The sequence below is a fragment of the Myotis lucifugus genome, unplaced genomic scaffold (genome assembly GCF_000147115.1).
Source record: "Myotis lucifugus unplaced genomic scaffold, Myoluc2.0 scaffold_0, whole genome shotgun sequence".
In the NCBI taxonomy this organism is placed as follows: Eukaryota; Metazoa; Chordata; class Mammalia; order Chiroptera; family Vespertilionidae; genus Myotis; species Myotis lucifugus.
This window is the reverse complement of record NW_005871048.1, coordinates 64,689,905-64,708,434: the sequence shown is the minus strand read 5'-3', so window position 1 is coordinate 64,708,434 and position 18,530 is coordinate 64,689,905. Positions and strand designations below refer to the sequence as shown.

Here is an 18,530-nt window from a genome sequence, read left to right as displayed (position 1 = left end):
AGGACTCTCTCCCCCACCACAATGAATTAATCGGCCTAAAATGTCAATAGTGTGGCTCTGGAGAAACCCTTACTAAGGATCACATTTATCACACCTGTTACTTAAAACGTGCCGGTAAAGTCTGTATTTATATTGGGATCTTCTGAAAGTATAAATTTATATTTGCAGTGAATACAAAGACAAATTAAGACAAACAAAAATAGCTCAGACACTGGAATAGCCCACCCAGTTCTATTTTGATTTGTGAACTAAAACTGCACAGACACTGATGATTAATTAACGTGCTGACAGCCTCATTTATGTAGCATTTTGACAGCATTTACTCACACTTCATCAGCATTTTTTAAATGCCGTTTGGTATAATTACCGATTGTTAAAAAGCTAACTTGTAGGAATATAGGATTATTCATATCTCAGGTAGTTTTAACATTTCTTTGTCTTTTGAAAGTTGATTTCATGATATAAAACTAGAAGTTTGAGAGTAATGTGGTATGCAAGTTTATACACTCATCAGTGTTGTTTCCCCCCACCCCCCCAACACCTGTGGTTTGAGTAACTTAAAACAATCAATTTCTACTCTTGGCTAATCAAGAGTCAAGTGTAGTTCTAGGCTGGGCTTAGAGGCCCTGTCTTGGAAATGTTGGATTCATACAAGAAGACCAAGATGTACTTCTGAGTGAAAGCATTAACATAGCTCGCTGCTGTTGTCAGTCATTGCTTAGTCCTTCGGGCTTCTTTATGTCTAAGGTGCTTAATCTATGCGGATACAACAAACCTTGCTATCGATCTCACTGCTCCCCAGCGCAGACTGGATGACGTAGAGCAGGGCATCTGTGAGCCCCTCACATTCCCGCATCCTCCTGCGGGCCTCCTCGCCGGCTGAACTCACATTCCTGCAAAGCAAAAGGACCTGTTAGCAACCTTCAAGGTGATCACCAAATGAATGCTCTTCCACACACGCCTCCTCTCCTAGTTTCAAAGAAAACGCTTTGCTTGCCTTTTCAGAATGTTTATCAAAAATGAAGTTTTATTGAGTAGGGATGGCTTCAACCACCTCTACTAACTCATCAAATCCATCCTAAAACTGGGGAAGTCACAGATAGCTGTAATGCAACTAGAGAAATGGAGAACATAGAATTCAAACATGTGATCCGTGAGCGTCCCGTGACCACTGAGGATGGGAGACTTTCGGAAAGTCTTCAACGTTTCCTTCCTTTACCATCGATGAAGGAATCAGAGCTCTTTGATTCAAAGGACTCTTCTTCTTTAAGAAGTGTGAAACATTTTTCAAAGACAGAGCTTCCAACTTACTAAAATACTTTTGAGAGCTAATTTTACCTGCCTCAAAAATATACCTACATTGGTCTAGCCAGAGTAAATTAGAAATTTATTCTAAGAACATAGCGAGGGGTTTCTGTGAAAATTTAGCCATGGGGGTGCCCATGGCCCCCTGTAGAGGCAGGAATTAACCAAACTCCTTCTTGGACTGGCACATGCTGGGCTAGAGCCAACAGAAGGACTCTGCTGTAATGCAACGCACAGGTGGGAAGCAGAGAGATATAAAAACCATGAGACAATCCTAGTCACCAGACCTATAAAAAGCAGGAGATAACCCTAGTCAAAGATGCACATTTGGGATGCTTTTTCATACTCCACCATTTGAAAGTATGTTCTTGGTCTCCTAACCATGGAGAGGATTGGGTTCCAGTTAAGAATTTTTGCAGTGACTGACTTACCAACAACACAGCCTGTGGGAGGGATGCCGGAGGGGGTGGGTTTATAGAAAGAGGTTCAAAGGGACTGAAAGATTTTAGAAGCTGTGGGGAAGAGAGAGAATGATCTGGGCTGAGCAATGGCTCTCAAAAGTTGGCTGGTATCAGAAGCCCCTGGAGGGTGTTCATGTAGATTGTTGGACCCCACCCTGAGGTCTCTGGTGGAGTCGATCTGAAGACACTTTCTCGATTTTTTCAAAAAATCGAGAAAGTGTCTTCAGTTGCATATTTGGGGGTATTGGTGCTGATAATTTCTACTGCTCTAGCTCTAATCTAGGGGGAGAGTCTGTTGGGGAGGATATTGCTTTTTGCTGACAGCCCCAGGCAGCCACCTGGCAGTTCCCAAGAATCTGTGGCCTGGGACAGAGCCCGCAAAAGTTGAATAGGGTACGTCTCCACACCCACACTGCAATTGACACATACATTCTCATTTCATTTTCACAACATACTTCATCGTGATTCTTCATTCTATTTTACATATGAGAAAACTGAGGCTCAGAGAAGTTATCGAAAGCCACATGGACAGCAAGTGGAGAAGCTGAAAGAAACCCAGGGCTTGATGTGCAATATAGATGGACTATGCTTTTCAGGAATTAAAATAAAATAAAATAAAATAGGCCTAATGCTAAAATGCTACTGAACATAAATGTTTTCTTTGATATCTAAAAAGTTCTATGGAACATGTATTAAATAGGATCTACCAGCATTTTAATGTAATACTGGGAAAGGTTATTCAATTCAAATTAGTATTTTTGGCATTTGCTGATCTTAAAATATAAACAAAATTCCTCGGTTCCTTAAATAATACAACTGGACAGATATTGACAGCGTTTTTATGTAAAGTGTTATGGATTCTGCTTTGCGGTGGCAAACCGTCCTTTCTGACAAGATCCCTTGGAAAAGGAAGAACTAACTTCCTACTAGGGAAAAAGTGGTGAGAGACATACTGGAATTATTCTAAACCAGAAGATGGGCTTTGTAAAGATATCACTTTTAGACCATTCCTCCACGAAGAGATTTTCATCAGGTCAAGCTTTGAGGCCTTTACAGTAATAGGTTTGTTCAAAAATTCCAATCAGACCTCTTTGGCCAGAAGAATGCTGTGGCAATGTGTGATTGTGTTTGAAATCTTGCCTCTTTGTCCCTGAGGAGGTCGTGTCTTCAAAGAGAGAGTGATGGAACTTAGACTTTAGAGAACCTTAGGAGAGCTCATGTACACCCTGGTCTGAAATCCTCTGTACTCTTCCTGTACCCATGAACACCGCTTTCCTTTCAATAAGTTCACCATGGGGACAGTGAATGCCTCCTGATTCAGAAATAAATTTTATAATGTTCAGCCTGTCTTTTACTGGTAATCAATGAATGGGCAGGGCCAACCAATGAACCAATGGGAAAGATGAGGAATTAACAACTTTGTCAACATTATAAGTTGCCAATATTAATCTAAGCATTTTTCTTTATTCTAGTTTTTTTGATTCCAGTCTAGTCTAGTCTTCTCCAAAATTAAAAAAAGTTATTAACTGGCTACTATATTAAAGCATTAAAGATATTGGAAAATGAGAAAGATTTATAAGTTAGGGTCCCTACAGGGGAAATGACTGGGGTGAACACACACACACACACACACACACACACACACACACCCCTCTGATACAGCAGGTAGGATGTAGTTACCACAGTGTCTGCAGGCAGGATGAGGATCAATATAAATTTTTAAACAGAGTGAAGTATGCATATGTCTCTTTTTCAATGGGTTGCAGTGTCCTACAAGCCTCTGGGGATGGGTTTCTACTCTTAATCACCTATTCCTGAATGAGTGAAACATGTGGTGAGTACCTTTGGTTTTTCATTGTGGAATAGAGACGGGCTTTCTTTTTCTCCCCTTTCCCCCAAACACAAGATCTACCATGCTATGCATGCTTCACTGTTTAAAATTTCTACAAAGCCAATAACATCGTGTGCTGGTCACTGTGCAGTTATTGTAATTTTGGTCCTACGTGTTTGACAATGAGCCAATGTCTAACTTAAAAAGTTCCATCCTCCCCTTGTACATTAACCACCTTACACCTGTCTTGAGGAGGTGGTTTCCATGTCTAGCTAGAAACTGGCGCAGCAAAATTCTGTGCATTAATATAACATTAAAACAAATACTTGTAGGTTATTTATAAAGACTGCAATGAAGCTATAATATCTATTCCTTAGAAATAATCTTTATAATCTGTATTAAAATGTCAGTAGATATGTCATTTGGAAATTTCTGCTTAAAGTAGATTCTATACACATTTTTTTTAAAGGAAAGAGGTGTTGCTTTTTAAAAAAAATACATTTTTATTGATTTCAGAGAAGAATGGAGAGGGAGAGAGAGATGGAAACATCAATGATGAGAGAGAGTCATTGATTGGCTGCTTCCTGCATGCCCCATACCGGGAATAAAGCCCGCAGCCTGGGCATGTGGACCTAACTGGGAATTAAACCGTGACCTTCAGACATCGACGCTCTACCACTGAGCCATGCCAGCTGGGAAATTCTATATACTTTTTATCTAACCAATAAAAAATAAAACATTTCTTTTACATTTTACCATCAGCAAGGAAACAGAGACCTCAGTCCTACATGAAGGAACCAGATTCTCCCAAGAGCCATTAGTAAGGAACACAGCCTGCTGACACCTCCATTTTAAACTGGTGAGACTGGTGTCTGATTTGGAAGTGACAGAAACTGTGGCACAATACATTTGTCATGTTCTAAGTCACTAAGTCTGTGGTAATTTGTCACAGTAGCAAAAGGAAACAAATACAAAGCTTGTTTTACTCAAGGATAAGTGGATTTTTTTCAACACCGTCCCTAAATGTTTCATAAGCCACTGCTTTCCTGGAAACTACTTAGCTACAGTGGGCTCATGCAAGATTTTAGAAGATATTTCTAGATGATCAAATAATTGTATTAACTTGATCAGGACCAAACTGGCACATATATAAGAAAATTAAAATTTTTCCTAGAGGCATGCGTGTAGAGGAGGCGGGTGGCTTATGAAGCATCTTCCCTCAACTATGCAAAGAACACTGATGTGTTGTGGTGATGCACTCTGCTTTATTTTGGCCCATTGCTAATCTGATGAAGCCATGTGAGTGCCTCCAAATGTGTGGCCATCACCTTGGTCTGGATTGCCCTCCTGACTGGCTAATATCTTGCACTCCTGCCAGTCCTCTTTCAAGCAGAAGAGGCCCCTGAAAAGCCCAGTCTTCACAGCTGCCAGTGAACAGAAAGTGCAGGGGTTGGGATTATATAATGTGGGAAGTGAGGACGTGGGATTCAAGGGAGAGGAATGAGGCAGTTTCCTAGCTCTGCTGGAGTGAAGTCTGTATTATAGCCTCATGACTTTAAGTGACTTTCTGGAACATCATCTGAAACACCACCCATAAGGACCCTGTCCTGTGACCAGTAGTAAGATTAGCCACACCTCTGGAAACATTTATTGGGTACAAATAAAGGAAGGCTGAATTTACTTGAAAAGCTCTCCACTTCTCTCTTGACATTTGTGTTTTTTAAATCTTTAATTTTTTTAAAAAGAATAGTTCATTTATTTTTACAGAGAGAGGAAAGGAGAAGAAGAGAGAAACATTAATCTGAGAGTATAACATCAATCGGCTGTCTCCTGCATGCCCCCTACTGGGGATTGAACCTGTAACCTGGGCATGTGCCCTAATCTAGAATCTAACCGGCAACCTTGCGGTGCATGGGACAGCACCCAACCAAATGAGTCACACCAGCCAGGGCTCGACATTTGTTTTTTTAAAACTGGTCCTCCATTACAGCCAATGCAGAAAAATTTCCCCTTCTTCTCTTTTCAAGATTAGCACAGTCTTCTGTTTGAATTCTTGCTGTGCACCTTACTGTCTTTTCCCAAGGAAGGTAATTTCTTTATAAATCAGGACAGTGATGGCTTGGTAATTACTTAGCTGAGCTGCAGGGACAGAATGCTTCAGTGGCCTAAAGACCAGCTACCTCGTTGGGCCGGAAGCGAACACTGCTGCATGCTGTCCTCCGATCGGTAGCTCCTACGCCAGCCTGCCCACACTGGGGAATGTAAACCAGCAGAGAGACGGATAAGCTCCTCTGCCACTGATTAGGCAACACTGGTCCCGTGAAGCTCTGCACAGACCGTGCCTTCTGGAGTCAGCTCTGCATCAGGGCACATTGTTCCAGAGGAGCCCAGAGCGCAACCAGGATACCTGTGTGAAAACACACCCTATCGCTTTCAAGTACTGCCTAGGGTTTTAGCTACACGATTCCAATTAAAACTGATGGACGCCACAGAGTTAACTGCTCTAGGAAATGTCTGCTGAACGTTTCCCATTAGGCCAAATTACAAGGAAATCACAGGGAAGAAAAGGGTGAGTGCTGTGCGCCTAACACCGTTAACTGAACTTAATTGTGCTGGTGGCTCTTTGTGCTCCGTGACCATCCACAGTTGTTGTTTCCTAACTTGTGTTCGGGGAGTGAGCTGTGCTCACTGTGCCTCCAGTTACCAGACCATATCTCAGGCTTAGAGCATTGCCATGTGGCCCAACCCCCTGGCTGCTCTCCACCTGCCCCGTGTCCCATCAACGTCTAAAACATTTCACTACAGCACATCTGGGGTGGGCTCTTCTTCCCACTGTGCTGACTGGGATTCTGGTGCATCTCATGTTGAAAGCAGCCACATCCCACCTGGCACCTCTGCTCAGCAAGGGGGCTTCCCCTCAAGCCTCCCCGCTGTCGCAAGCGCTCCCCTAGAACAAATCCATTCACTGCCCATGGCCCTCTTACAAATGTAACAGCAGCAAAAAGAAAATGTTATAGGTCAAAATGCCATTTAAGTTCAAAAATGAATAAAAATGAGTGTTTTCTTTCTTCCTGGCTACACCGAATTATTTATCAACCAGACATAAGTCAGTGTACATATAAAATACATATAATAAATTAATAGGCTAGAAAACTCTGCAAAACAGAAACACAATATTCGCTTCACCAAGCAGGCAGCTTCCAGGAAAACAAGCATGGTGGCTAAATAAAAAAGGAGCAACATTGAGGCCATCCACTTCCTTGTATTTCCAGTCCTCTGTCTTCTAAGAAGTAGGAGAACAAAGCTGACTAATCAAGGCATTGTAGGTAATTGCCTACTTGTCTTTTAAATGTCAGATTGTGGGTTTGAAGAATTTCAAGATTTGGCCTTATGTTCTGGATTATTAATAGCTATTATTCAAACAACCCTTCCAACTCTTATTTCAATTCGTCGCCTAATTCCCCACATGCAGTCATGTAATCTTTCAATGTTTTTACTTGCATGAACTTTTAACAAATCATATTCAAAGACTTATTGAAGCTGGGAATCAGTGTGACTGTTAAAAACTCACTTATCCAGGTGATAAATTTCCTCAGGGTCAATTTCTTGTTTTCATGATTGCTTTGATCACTTACTGATACCTTACTAGACACCAGTAAGAACAATCGAGAAAGTGGCTTCAGAGGAAAGAACTGCCTCAGCTCTTGTGTCCTATCACTCTCTTCCTCTACCCCAGGATACTCTGTGCAATTCCCCAGGTCTTCCCAGATGGTTTTACTCTGGGTAGTCACTGTCATACTGATGCCATCAACATTTCTCTATGTTGCCTGCTCGTGAACCCTGCCCAGCATGGAATGGTTAAGTGACAAAACAGGTAGCCACCAGGTAGGGAAGGAAGAAGAGAAAACACCTGTCACTCTGCTGTTCCTGATCAGCCACCTGTCCATTCCTCTTTGCACCCCCCCCCCCCGTCTTCTTACATTTCTTCCTTGGAAAAAAGTCTCCTTACATTTGTGGGAAAATGCTAATAAAAATAGTCCCTGGATCCAAACAGCTTAAGCTCTATGTCCAAATGGTAAGGAAGTGATTAACAATAAAAACCACATTTCCTTTAATCTCTTCGTTTACCCATCTCTCCTAATTGTTATCTCATAAATTTAGATGTGTGGATGACTCACTTGGTAGTCTTTTTCGGGGCCATAGAAAATCCAGACTTCAGTTGATTTGGCTAGTGATTATTGTGTGGTTCTGGCTAGGTGAAATAGATGAACAAAGCCAATCTTTGTTTGGTCAAAGATCAATTAAAACTGTGAGGGCATCTGTAGGCTACCTTCTTCTCATCTTGTTTTACAATGGAAATATGTAGGGTAGGGGTGCTGGGGAGGTGGGAAGAAGGAGGAGAAACCATAAGAATACAAATACTTTGTATAAGAAAAAAACGTTTACAGAAAACTCAGTAAAACTAAGATCTCTTGGCCTTTTTCAGTTTTTTTTTTTCTGAAAGGGAGAAAGTATACATTTAATCTTAATTATTAACATATGTTTTTACATTTTCGGGAAAATTCTGACTTATTAAAAGAGCAGGAATTGGCTTCTGTAAGAAGTACTAATGTGGTCTTCATCACAATTTTGCCATAATTTTTGGAAAAGTTGATATCCAATCCTACTGATCTTTCATGTCTTTCCATTACCACAGAGACCCTAATTCATATTAGGGATAAGTTTTTTAAAAGAGTCGTTGCCTTTTAAAATCTCAGCTGCTACAGCACTTATGCAGATTCCCTGTCTCCCCCCATTACCATCAGGACTGGACTTTTTCTTCTTCACGTGGTAGGGAGAATTTGAAAGAGGTCTTCACAAGATTCCTGCCCCCTGGCGGTTCAATCAAATGCTAACCTAGGCACTGTTGTGAAGGGGCTTTGCAGATGGAATTGAGGTTACCAACCAACTGGCCTTAAGATAGGGAGATGATCCTGGGTTACCCTGCTGGGCCCAATGTCATCATATAAACCCCTCATGGTGAAGAGGAAGGGAGAAGAGTCAGTCTGAGAGACATGGCCGTAGAGGAAGAGCCTGGCATTGCTGCTTTTGAGGAAGGTGGCCAGGAACCAGAGCACGTGGCAGCCTCTGGAGTGGAGGGCAGCTCCCCGCCAGCAGCCCCCAAGGAAACGAAGCCCTCAGTCTACAAATGCTGGGAACAGAATTTGGCCAACGACCCGAATGAGCCAGGAAGCAGATTCTTCCCAGAGGTCCCTGATAAGAAAGAGTCCATCGGCAGACACCTTGATTTTAGACATAATGAGGCTTCAAGAGGAGGAACCAGCCCAGTCCCCTGGACTTCTGACCTACACAATTCTGAGTTACGAATTTTGAGTTGTTCGAACCCAATAGGTAATTTATTATAGCAGCAATGGAAGATGACTACATTCACATGTCCTCATAAGACAGAAAAAACCTATCATAATATTTTTCACAAAAGTATTTTATGAAATACTGCTAAAATATTTCAAAACTTTTAGATAAACTTTCTCCATCTTCAAGTGGAGGTATTTTAGACGCTCTTAATGATGAGATGACGGCATTAGAATATTCAGATGCCTCCTGTTGCAGGAATGGTAACCTGGATGAGGTTCTCACCAGCCCTAGGTAACCTAAGGGTGGCTTTTCTTGGTTTACTGCTACCAGATGGTTGGCACTCAACATGTGTGGAGGATAATGGCACCACTGGGTGCACAATTTCCTCTTACTGCTTTACCTGTGAAGGGGCAATGCTTCAAAAATCCAAGAATTGCAATGATGCATAGAAAGGTCACAGAACAAAGACACTTTGAGGAGCCACAGAGCTTCATTAAAATCAGGTCACAAGTTGTCCACAAAGAGCTTCGTTTCATTGTTTCTCCTGTCATGCTAAGTAAGTGCTGAAATCAAAGGGATTCTCACCTGCTATGGTATGTGTGTCACAGTCTTGAGGTTGAGCCAGGGTTAGGGTTTTATTTAAAAACTGTTCACTGAACCAGCTCAGTGGCCACCCTGAGAATAACTGGAAAAGAAAAGAGAAGACTTGTGCCCTCCGTCACTGGCCCAGGGCACATATGCCGTTCTGGCTTCACTGCTCTTTGTAAATGATAATGGTTCATGAAACTCTGCCACAAACTACAGCAAATCTCATGGCAAGAATTTCCAGGCACCAATGCACCAGAAAAATAAGCCAGAAAATACAATCTAGAAGGAAAATTTTTTTCCTAACTCTCGTCTTAATACAATTGCTCTTAATATCAATCCCTTTATATGTGCTAATATGCAAAGGTCTTGGAGAGTTGTTAATCAGAAAAAGAAAGAACAAGTATAGAAAAGAGTGGAATAATTCCATTTTTGTACAAAAGAGAAGCAGGGAGAGTATCCTTATATATCATACAAATAGACCAGTTATCAGAGGGATCAACTAGTCCAATATTTCCCTAAAATTCTCCAAGAAACACCATATTTTAATCACAAATACCAGTACAGCATGTGCTAAAAATCACATGTGTAGTATCAGTTCATTCTATTGGCAAATCTTAGAGCAAGTGCCTCTTTTTTGCCACATGGACACAGCTCAAGGATAGTGTGCCCATGACTGACACTCTCCCATCAGAACTGGCCACTCATAGGGCAGTGAGGTGGGTGGGCTGTGGGTTACAGCAGTTATGAGCCAGCCAGCCACAGCCTCACCCCTGCTTTCCATCTGATCTGCATCAGAGGGGGTGGGTGGAGACACTTACCTCTACATTAGTGTTGGTTAGCTTTTCCTTGTTTGGTTTTAATTACAAATTTCCATTACCACAGAGATCCTAACTCATATTGGGGATGAATAAAATAGAAAGAATGAGAATGAGCAAGAGAAGTAAATAGGAGGAAATGACCATTTTTTAAAAACAAGCAAAGAAAAAAAGAAAAAGAGAGAAAACTAAAATGGGGAAAAGGAAAAGCAGTGCTAACTGGAACCTGCTTCAGGGGTTTCCCTAAAGGTATTTTCTTGTGCACAAAACAGGTTAATTAACTTGTCCTATAAACATGTTGTCCTTCATCCTTGACTCCTGTCTCTCCTGCACACCTACATCCAAGTTTACACATCCAGTCGGCTCCAACGTCAAAGCATCTCCATCCACACTCCTCCTCCATGGTCCCGGCCAGGTCCACAACCACCACCTTCTCCTGTCTCTTAATGGGTCTCTCGGCTTCTGCCCTCATTCCCTCCACCTCCCAGGAAAGCTCTGTGAGTCTTCTAAAATGTACATCAGGACAAGAGTCCAAGACCTCCCATTTCTCTCAGTCAGTATCAAGGTCCTGTCCATGGCACATGCCTAGGACCCTTCTTTCCTTTTCACTTGGCCAATCCTACTCATCATTCATGTCTTTTTCACTAGAAGGCTTTCCTGTTCCCCTAAGCAGGTTAAGTCCATTTGGTCTTGCTCATTTAAGGTTCCCTTTCATAACTCTCACCCCACTTGTAATACCCGTTTACTTTCCGCCAGGATTCCACACTCAGGTCACAGAGCATCAGGCTGCTTTGGGGAGAGACTGGGGGATGCGCAGTTGGCCTACAAGAAGGCAAGTTGCGGGGACGATGGGCAGCCATGCAAGCTGACAAAGTGAGGACAAACTCCAATTAAGTTAGGAGAAACCAGGCAGGCGCCCTGCCAGCTGAATCTATGCTCCGGAGCCCAGGCTGGCAGCAGGCAGCCCTCAATGGTCCCACATCTCCATCCAGGGCCAGTTTTGGTCTGTGACTAAATATGCAAGGCTGCTTGTAATTGATTTCATTGCTTGTCACATAGATGATAACTGGCTAGAATGGAAAGTAAACAACAGGACTAAGCAACACCAATGCTAATGAACTCTAGCATCAGAAAGGAAATAAAATTGAAAGCTAGCAACTGAATAGCCTCCTACCGCCTTCTCCTCTAGCCCTATTCCATTGAAAGTTCAGAGACAGACCAGATGATGTTCTTATCTCAAGCATGACCAAGGAATTTCAAGCAAGAGACTATGTAGTTGAAGGCAATGGGGACTCATGGAGAGAAATATATGAACAATGAAAATGTACCTGGAATACCGCCACACCCCTACTTTGGCAGGTACTGGCATTCATTTGTAGAGAACGAAAGTATTTTATACTCCAAAAGATAATCTAGGAGAGTAGAAAAGCTTGGGTGTCAAATTTCAACTTTGCTATTATCTGTCTGGCCTTCAGCAACACATTTAACCTCTCCAATCCTCAGTTTCTCTATCTGTAAAGTGGGCTAATGTTTTGGAAACATGAGATGAGACAAAATCTGTGAAATACATGGGAACCAGATATATAGTCACACCTCACTCTTTCCCTCTTGACATCTACTCACCTGGGCATATACAGGGTTGGGCAAAAGTCAGTTTACAGTTGTGAGTACACAAAACACAGAGTTTATTCATGTATTATTATTATTTTACTGTTATAATTATTGTATTAACTATAAACCTATTTTTGCCCACCCCTGTATGCCTGAGTAAAGGACAGAGGGACCTATTTTAACAAAAAGAAAATGAGAACAATACATGTAAAGAAACTAATGCAGTACACAGAAAACTATTATATTAATTCAATCAATTGGGGAGGTAAACCTATTTTCTTGGCTTCTTTTTTCCGTGGAACTCTCCAGAACTTTCCCTCCCCGTCTTGCATACTTTCGCCCTGTATTTGTCTGCTAGGGCTGCCGTAAGAGTACTATAGACTGCGGGGCTTGAACAACAGAAATGCATTCTCTCAGTTCTGAAGGGCAGAAGTCCAAGACCAAGGTGTCAGCAGGGCTGGTTCCTTCTTAGGCTGTGAGGAAGAGTCTGTTCCATACTTTCTTGTGCTTCTGGTGGTTTTGGGGCCATCTCTGGCATCTCTTGTTTCTTGTAGAAGCAACACCCATCTTTGTCTTTACTTTCATGTGGTGTTCTCCCAGTGTGTATGTGTCCAAATTTCCCCTTCTCATGGGGGCATCAGTCATCTTGGATTACAGTCACCTTAATGACATCATGAAAGCTAAGTACATCAGCAGTGACCCTATTTCCACCCAGGTCACATTCTAATGTACTGGGGGATTGAAATTCAATATATGAATTTGAGGGAGCATATAATTTTAAATAGTAGTACCCCCAACAGGGAGAATGAACTGTCTGACTGGCAGGGGAGAAAGCTCTGCCATCTACTGGTTATTTCTCATCTGTTGGAGCTAATCCATCAACAGGTCTCCCTGAGACTGTCGGGGGGGGGGGGGGGGGGGGGGGGGAGGGGCGGTATGATGTAGGGTGGGTTGTCAGCTCTACAGATCCCAACTTTTCCATGGGGCAGTCCCAAGGTCTACCATACACTGGCAAGACAGTGCAATGAGCTGGTCCTTAGCCTGCCTTTTGGCTGCAGACAAGAAGCCATGATCTCCACTTGGTGTTGTCAGTGGTAAAAAGACTATTTGGTTTTCATCCACCCATCAGTTTACTTTGTCTAATTTTCCAATTGGTTATGAAGTTGGGTTAAAAAATTTATGCTTATTGGGCACTCATATCCTAACATAAGCCTGCAAGGAGGCATGAGAGAGGCAACAGAGGCTCGAGAAGGCTTGTGAAGGTTCAGGAAGTGGCCAGAGGTCCCACTGCCTCTCGTCCAAATTCAGGCTGCCAGACAGAGGCCCAGTTCTCCCCATTGGGATGTGTTGACTGTGGCTTTCTCTCTGAGACCAGCTGGTGTCTTCCTTGTGTCTGGGATAGGAAGGGTTGAGTGAGTCAAGATAAGGGCTACTGCAGGTAACCAACACATGAGATGTTGAAACCCTGGGGCTCATCCTTTGGGCTACAGAAATGGAAGTAGAGGATGAGGTTTTAGGGAACACCAGGTGTCCTTCAAGTGGTGGGAAGAAGCTATGTTTCCCTCAGGGGAGGGCCTCTTCCTCTTTCCCTGAGAGGAGGGATCAAGGTGACAAACAGGTTATTTCACTGGGATACCTGGCTCGTGATGGTGAACAAATTTTCCGAAAAAGAGAGATGTCCACAGGATCCCATGTCCAAGGTGCATAAGGGGAGGCAGTGCTCAGCCCTAACTCTCCTGTGGTCACTCCCAGCAGCACTCAAGATTTTCATTACAACTGCGTGATGGTTGCCTCAGCAGAAAGGCAGTGGTCCAGAGTTAGCTGCCAGCAGGTAAAAGGAGTTCCCTGTGGGCCAGGCGCTGTGTCAATCGATGTGCATGACCACAGGGCCAGCATGAGGGTAAGGTGAGACCTTCACTTAGTACAAAATAGAAGGTGCTGCCATAAAACTCATTATCATAAATAATATACATTTTTAAGTTGTGGTAAAATATACATGACATAAAATTTGCCATCTTGATCATTTTCAGTGTATAGTTGTTCCGTAGTGGTAAGAACCTTTAATTATTGTGCTAAATAATATTTAAATTAAAATTAATGGGAAAATACATTATGAACAAAATATGAAAGTTCTAAGTAAAGGCAGGGTCCATCCCTGCACAGCTCAGTCTCACCTGCCTCACCCTCGTCCCAGCCCTGCATCACCACTACCGTTCCTATTTAAAGGCAGGGAAACTGAGGCTGGAGAGACTACTGCCATCATCCAAGATTATGCAACTAGTGGGTTTCCAGTCAGACCTGGACTTGAATGCCAGCTCCTCTTGGTTTGGATTTTGCACTCACAATGACATCCCCATCACAGCATCACAGTCCTCACAAAGACAGCATCTAACGGTCCTAGTAAATGCCTGCGATGCAGTCTGGGATCGGCAAACACAGCCAGTGCTGCCACCACTTCCACATGCCCTCTGTCTGCTCCATGACCTTCGGGGACCACTGTGGCTCTATGGCACAGGAAATTGTGTGTCTCCACCTGCTTACCAAGCTCTCATGGTTCCACGTGGCCAAGAAAGACAAAGAAATTTCCTGGAAATGACCCTTCTTCCCCAACACTTTTTTTCCATTTTATTGAATCTATTGGGAAGACACTGGTTAACAAAATTATACAGGTTTCAGGTGTACAATTCTAAACGCACCACCTGTACACTGCATTGTGTTTGCATCACCCAAGTCAAATCTCCGTCCATCACTATTTATCCCTCCCATACCATCCTCCACACCTCCCTCCACCCAACACTTTCTTAAAAAATATATTTTTATTGAGAGAGGAAGGGAGAGGGATAGAGAAATAGAAACACTGATGAGAGAGAAACATCATTGATTGGCTGCCTCCTGCACACCCCCTACTGAAGATTGAGCCCTCAACCCAGGCATGTGCCCAGACCAGGAATTGAACCCATGACCTCCTGGTTCATGGGCCAATGCTCAACTACTGAGCCACACCAGCTGGGCCCCACCCAACACTCTTAACAACCAGCTCCCAGGAGACCTTTTCCCTCTTGGGTCCCTCCCTGCCAGCCACGCTCTGGCCAGCCACACTTGCCCATCCCCAAACATGCACATGGATCTTTGGGTATGGGTCACACATCTCCTCTGCGCCTTTGCCTGCAAACCCTCCCTCATCTCAGTGCAGCCTGTGAGCTGTCTTCTTGGAGTCTTTCAGGTGGAATTCATGACTCCCTAATTCAGAGGCCTTCCAGCAACTCTGCCTAGACTTTTTTTTTACAGCACTAAATACATACATTATGCACCATGGCTCAGATTCCCTTCCATCTTTTAGGTTATAAACATCATTTCTCATTCATTTTTTCCCTCTGGTACCTAGCAGAGTTCTGGGCACATCCTAGAAATTGAATACATGTTTGTATGGGATAAGAGGTGTCATTCATTCTATCTTGGCTGTTGATTCAGCACTTGGCCAAGGAAGAGACGAGGAGATGGCTATGGCTGTTTTAATTAGTGAGAAACAGGGAGACAGACTGCACTGTATAGTGCTAATAGACCACTCCAAGGCATCAACGTCACAGGAAAGCATTCCATTTGGATTCTGAAAGCACAGGTTTGAATCTGGGTTCACTCTCCACCATGAGCTCTAGGACAAATTGCTCAATTTCCCAAGTTTCACTTTCTTATTTAAAATTGGAAAGAATGTAACAACCTGTCCTTTACAAAGCTGTCATGAGAATTAAGTGATGATTAGAGGTACTGAAGAGTTTCTTACCCATAAAGCACTACAGTGATTTTCTTTTTGCGTATTTAACTGTGCTGATAAGCCGATAGACCAACAGCTTCTTTCACTTGAGATGAATGAGGAATTCAGTATCATAAGAATCAAGGGCAAAATGAGCAAAGTCCAAGGACAAATGTACTAACCAGGCCAGAGAAGACTGTCCAAGAGAAAGATATTCTGCTGTTTGATAAAACTAACTGATGTGTTCATTTTATCTAGCAGAAATATCACAAACACATCAAACAGCAAAAAACAAGTTAGCAATGGATTTCTAACCAAGAAATTAATCTCATACAAAAACTAGTGATCATACAGGTAGCGTTACCTCTGCAACTGGGAAGATTGAATGAGTACCCAGGAGAGTAAAAAGGTTCCTTACTTTGGTGAAAATTAGTACAGGACAATTATTAGTCAGCCAGCCATACAGCAAGAGAAGGGCCATCTACTGATTGACTTATTCATTGACTCATTCAGTTAAGAGCTATTTATCAGGGGCCTATCAGGTGCCTGATGTTGTTCTAAGGTTGGGAAATCTATGATGATCCTCATGTACATAAGAAAGTGGCTCATGGAGAAACTGGCCTTAAACGCATAAGCACATGGGCAAGGACATCACTGCAAATTGTCAGAAGATCTGATCAAAAGCCCAGGATGCTTTGAAAGGCAATAGGGAAGGCCTAATATATGTGTGAGGGAGGGTGTTGAGGAAGGTCTCTCTGAATAGGAGATATTGAAGCTGAGATACAAAGACAAAGAGAAGAGAATAAAGTCATCCAGACACTGGGAGTCATGTGTGAAGGTCCTGAAGTAGAAGAGGTCTCGGTGTAGAGAGTAACGAAAAGGAGGCCAGTACTGCCATCAGTGAGGGCAGAGGGGCCCAGTATGGGGCTGGAGACTCAAAGAGTCTGTCCACATAGTTGCAGTGAGTTGATATCAGTCATCAGAGTTTTGAAATAAAAACTCTAACATTCAGGTAATCTTTTTCTTCTGAGCACTCATGCAGAGTGATATAATGACAAATGGCCTTAATAATCCAAAAGTTGGAGAAAAAACTTGTTTGTAATGAAAAGATAAAAGGCCAATAATGTGAGAAAAAGAAGTTAGTCTGGACCAGAAAATGTAGTGGAGATGGGTAGAGAAAGATATAAAATGGGTAGAGAAGGACTCTAGAAAATAGGTTGACAGTTCCTCAAAAAATTATACACAGAGGTACCATATGATCCAGAACTTATACTCCTAAGCATGTACCCAAAATAATTGAAAACAGGTGCTCAACCAAATACATGTACACACATGTGAATATCAGCATCAGCCACAACAGCTAAAGGGTGGGTACAGCCCAAATGTCCATCGATGGATGAATTGGACACACAAAATGTAGTCTATCCATACAATGGAATACTATCCCTCCACCGAAAGGAACAAAGTACTCATACATGCTACAACCTTAAAAATGTTAAGAAGCCAGTCACCAAAATTCATTTATTTCATGATTCCATTTAAATGAAATGAAATATCCAAAGTAGGTAAATCCATAAAGACAGAAAGCAGACTGGTAAATGCCAGGGCTGCAGGAGGGATAATGGGGAGTAACTGCTTAGTGGGCACAAAATTTCCTTTTGGGATGATGAAAACATGTTGGAACTAGATAGAGGTGGTTGCACGATGTTGTGAATGTACCGAATGCCACACAATTGTTCACTTTTAAGTGGTTATTCTTATGTCACGTGACTTTATTTCATCTAAACTTGTTTAAAATGAAATAAATGGGTAAGGAAGGAAATACTGAGGAGTGGGTAGTCATGCTAGAGTCCAAGTTGAAGGTTGTCCACTGGGTAGAAGGATACGTTTGTGCTGCTGGTCAGACTGACACATGATCAGGTTCATCTTATTTCCGTGGTGCATTGTGCTTCTTGATCTTTGGTTACACTTGAATTAAAGCCCTTGGAGTGTAAAACGTTTCTAAAGAAAGAGGTGTGAGAGGTGAGGTGAGAGGCTCTTTCTCCAACAGTGCTCCTGTCCCCACACAGCTCTGCCTTTCTGAGCTAATGTCCCTGTGGTCTCTGTAGGAGGCTGCTCAGTCAGTTGTCCCGCACAAATATCTCTATTTAAGCTCCAAGGGGACTCTGGCTGGGTGCTCGAGAGGGAACAGTATGATAATTTGCCTCAATTATCTCCCTTCAAATAGGAATGAGCCTTGGAAAAATCATTAAAAAAAATCCCAGTACAAGTTAATTTGTGAGCCTATTCCTGCAGATCCTAGCTGAGCCACTCTGCTCCATCTTATTCAAGAAGTACTAGCTTTAATCTATTTCAGCTGCTTAAGGGTGACAGGGGTCAAGGACAAATGACATTTCATCATGTTTGCTAGTCAGGAAGGCAGTGCTGCCTGCAGAGGAGAAATAAGTAAGGTTCCTTTATGTTCTAGAAAGAAGCTTATCAACACTGCTCTTATACATGCTAAGGAGAATTACTGCCCTTCAGGTCCTATCGAGATTTTAAGCAAAGGCCCAAAACCATTTTCTTCCAAAACATGGGGGCACACACTGGCAGCCTTAAAAGGACATAATACATTTTCTTACTTGGAATAATTATTTTCTGCAGCAAGCTTCGTTGGCTCCAACCACATAACCCACAAACTTGTACAGAATAGAGAGCTCTTAGAGCTGTAAGTACCAATCATGGTGACAATGCCTTCATTTAGAAGGACCCTTGTTTGTTTATATAAATTAGTCTGCAATTACCAGTTACATTGTTGGTCCAAAATAAGGTCA

At 42.5% G+C, this 18,530-nt stretch overlaps 1 protein-coding gene across 1 annotated transcript in view; it reads right to left on the bottom strand.

Annotated features, from left to right (window-relative positions):
- The window catches only part of CTNND2 (catenin delta 2), a 473,749-nt gene that overhangs the window by 113,251 nt on the left and 341,968 nt on the right, over positions 1-18,530 (bottom strand). Inside the window, 1 exon segment of the mRNA XM_014453371.2 lies at positions 776-893. Coding sequence (XP_014308857.2) covers positions 776-893 — 118 coding nt within the window.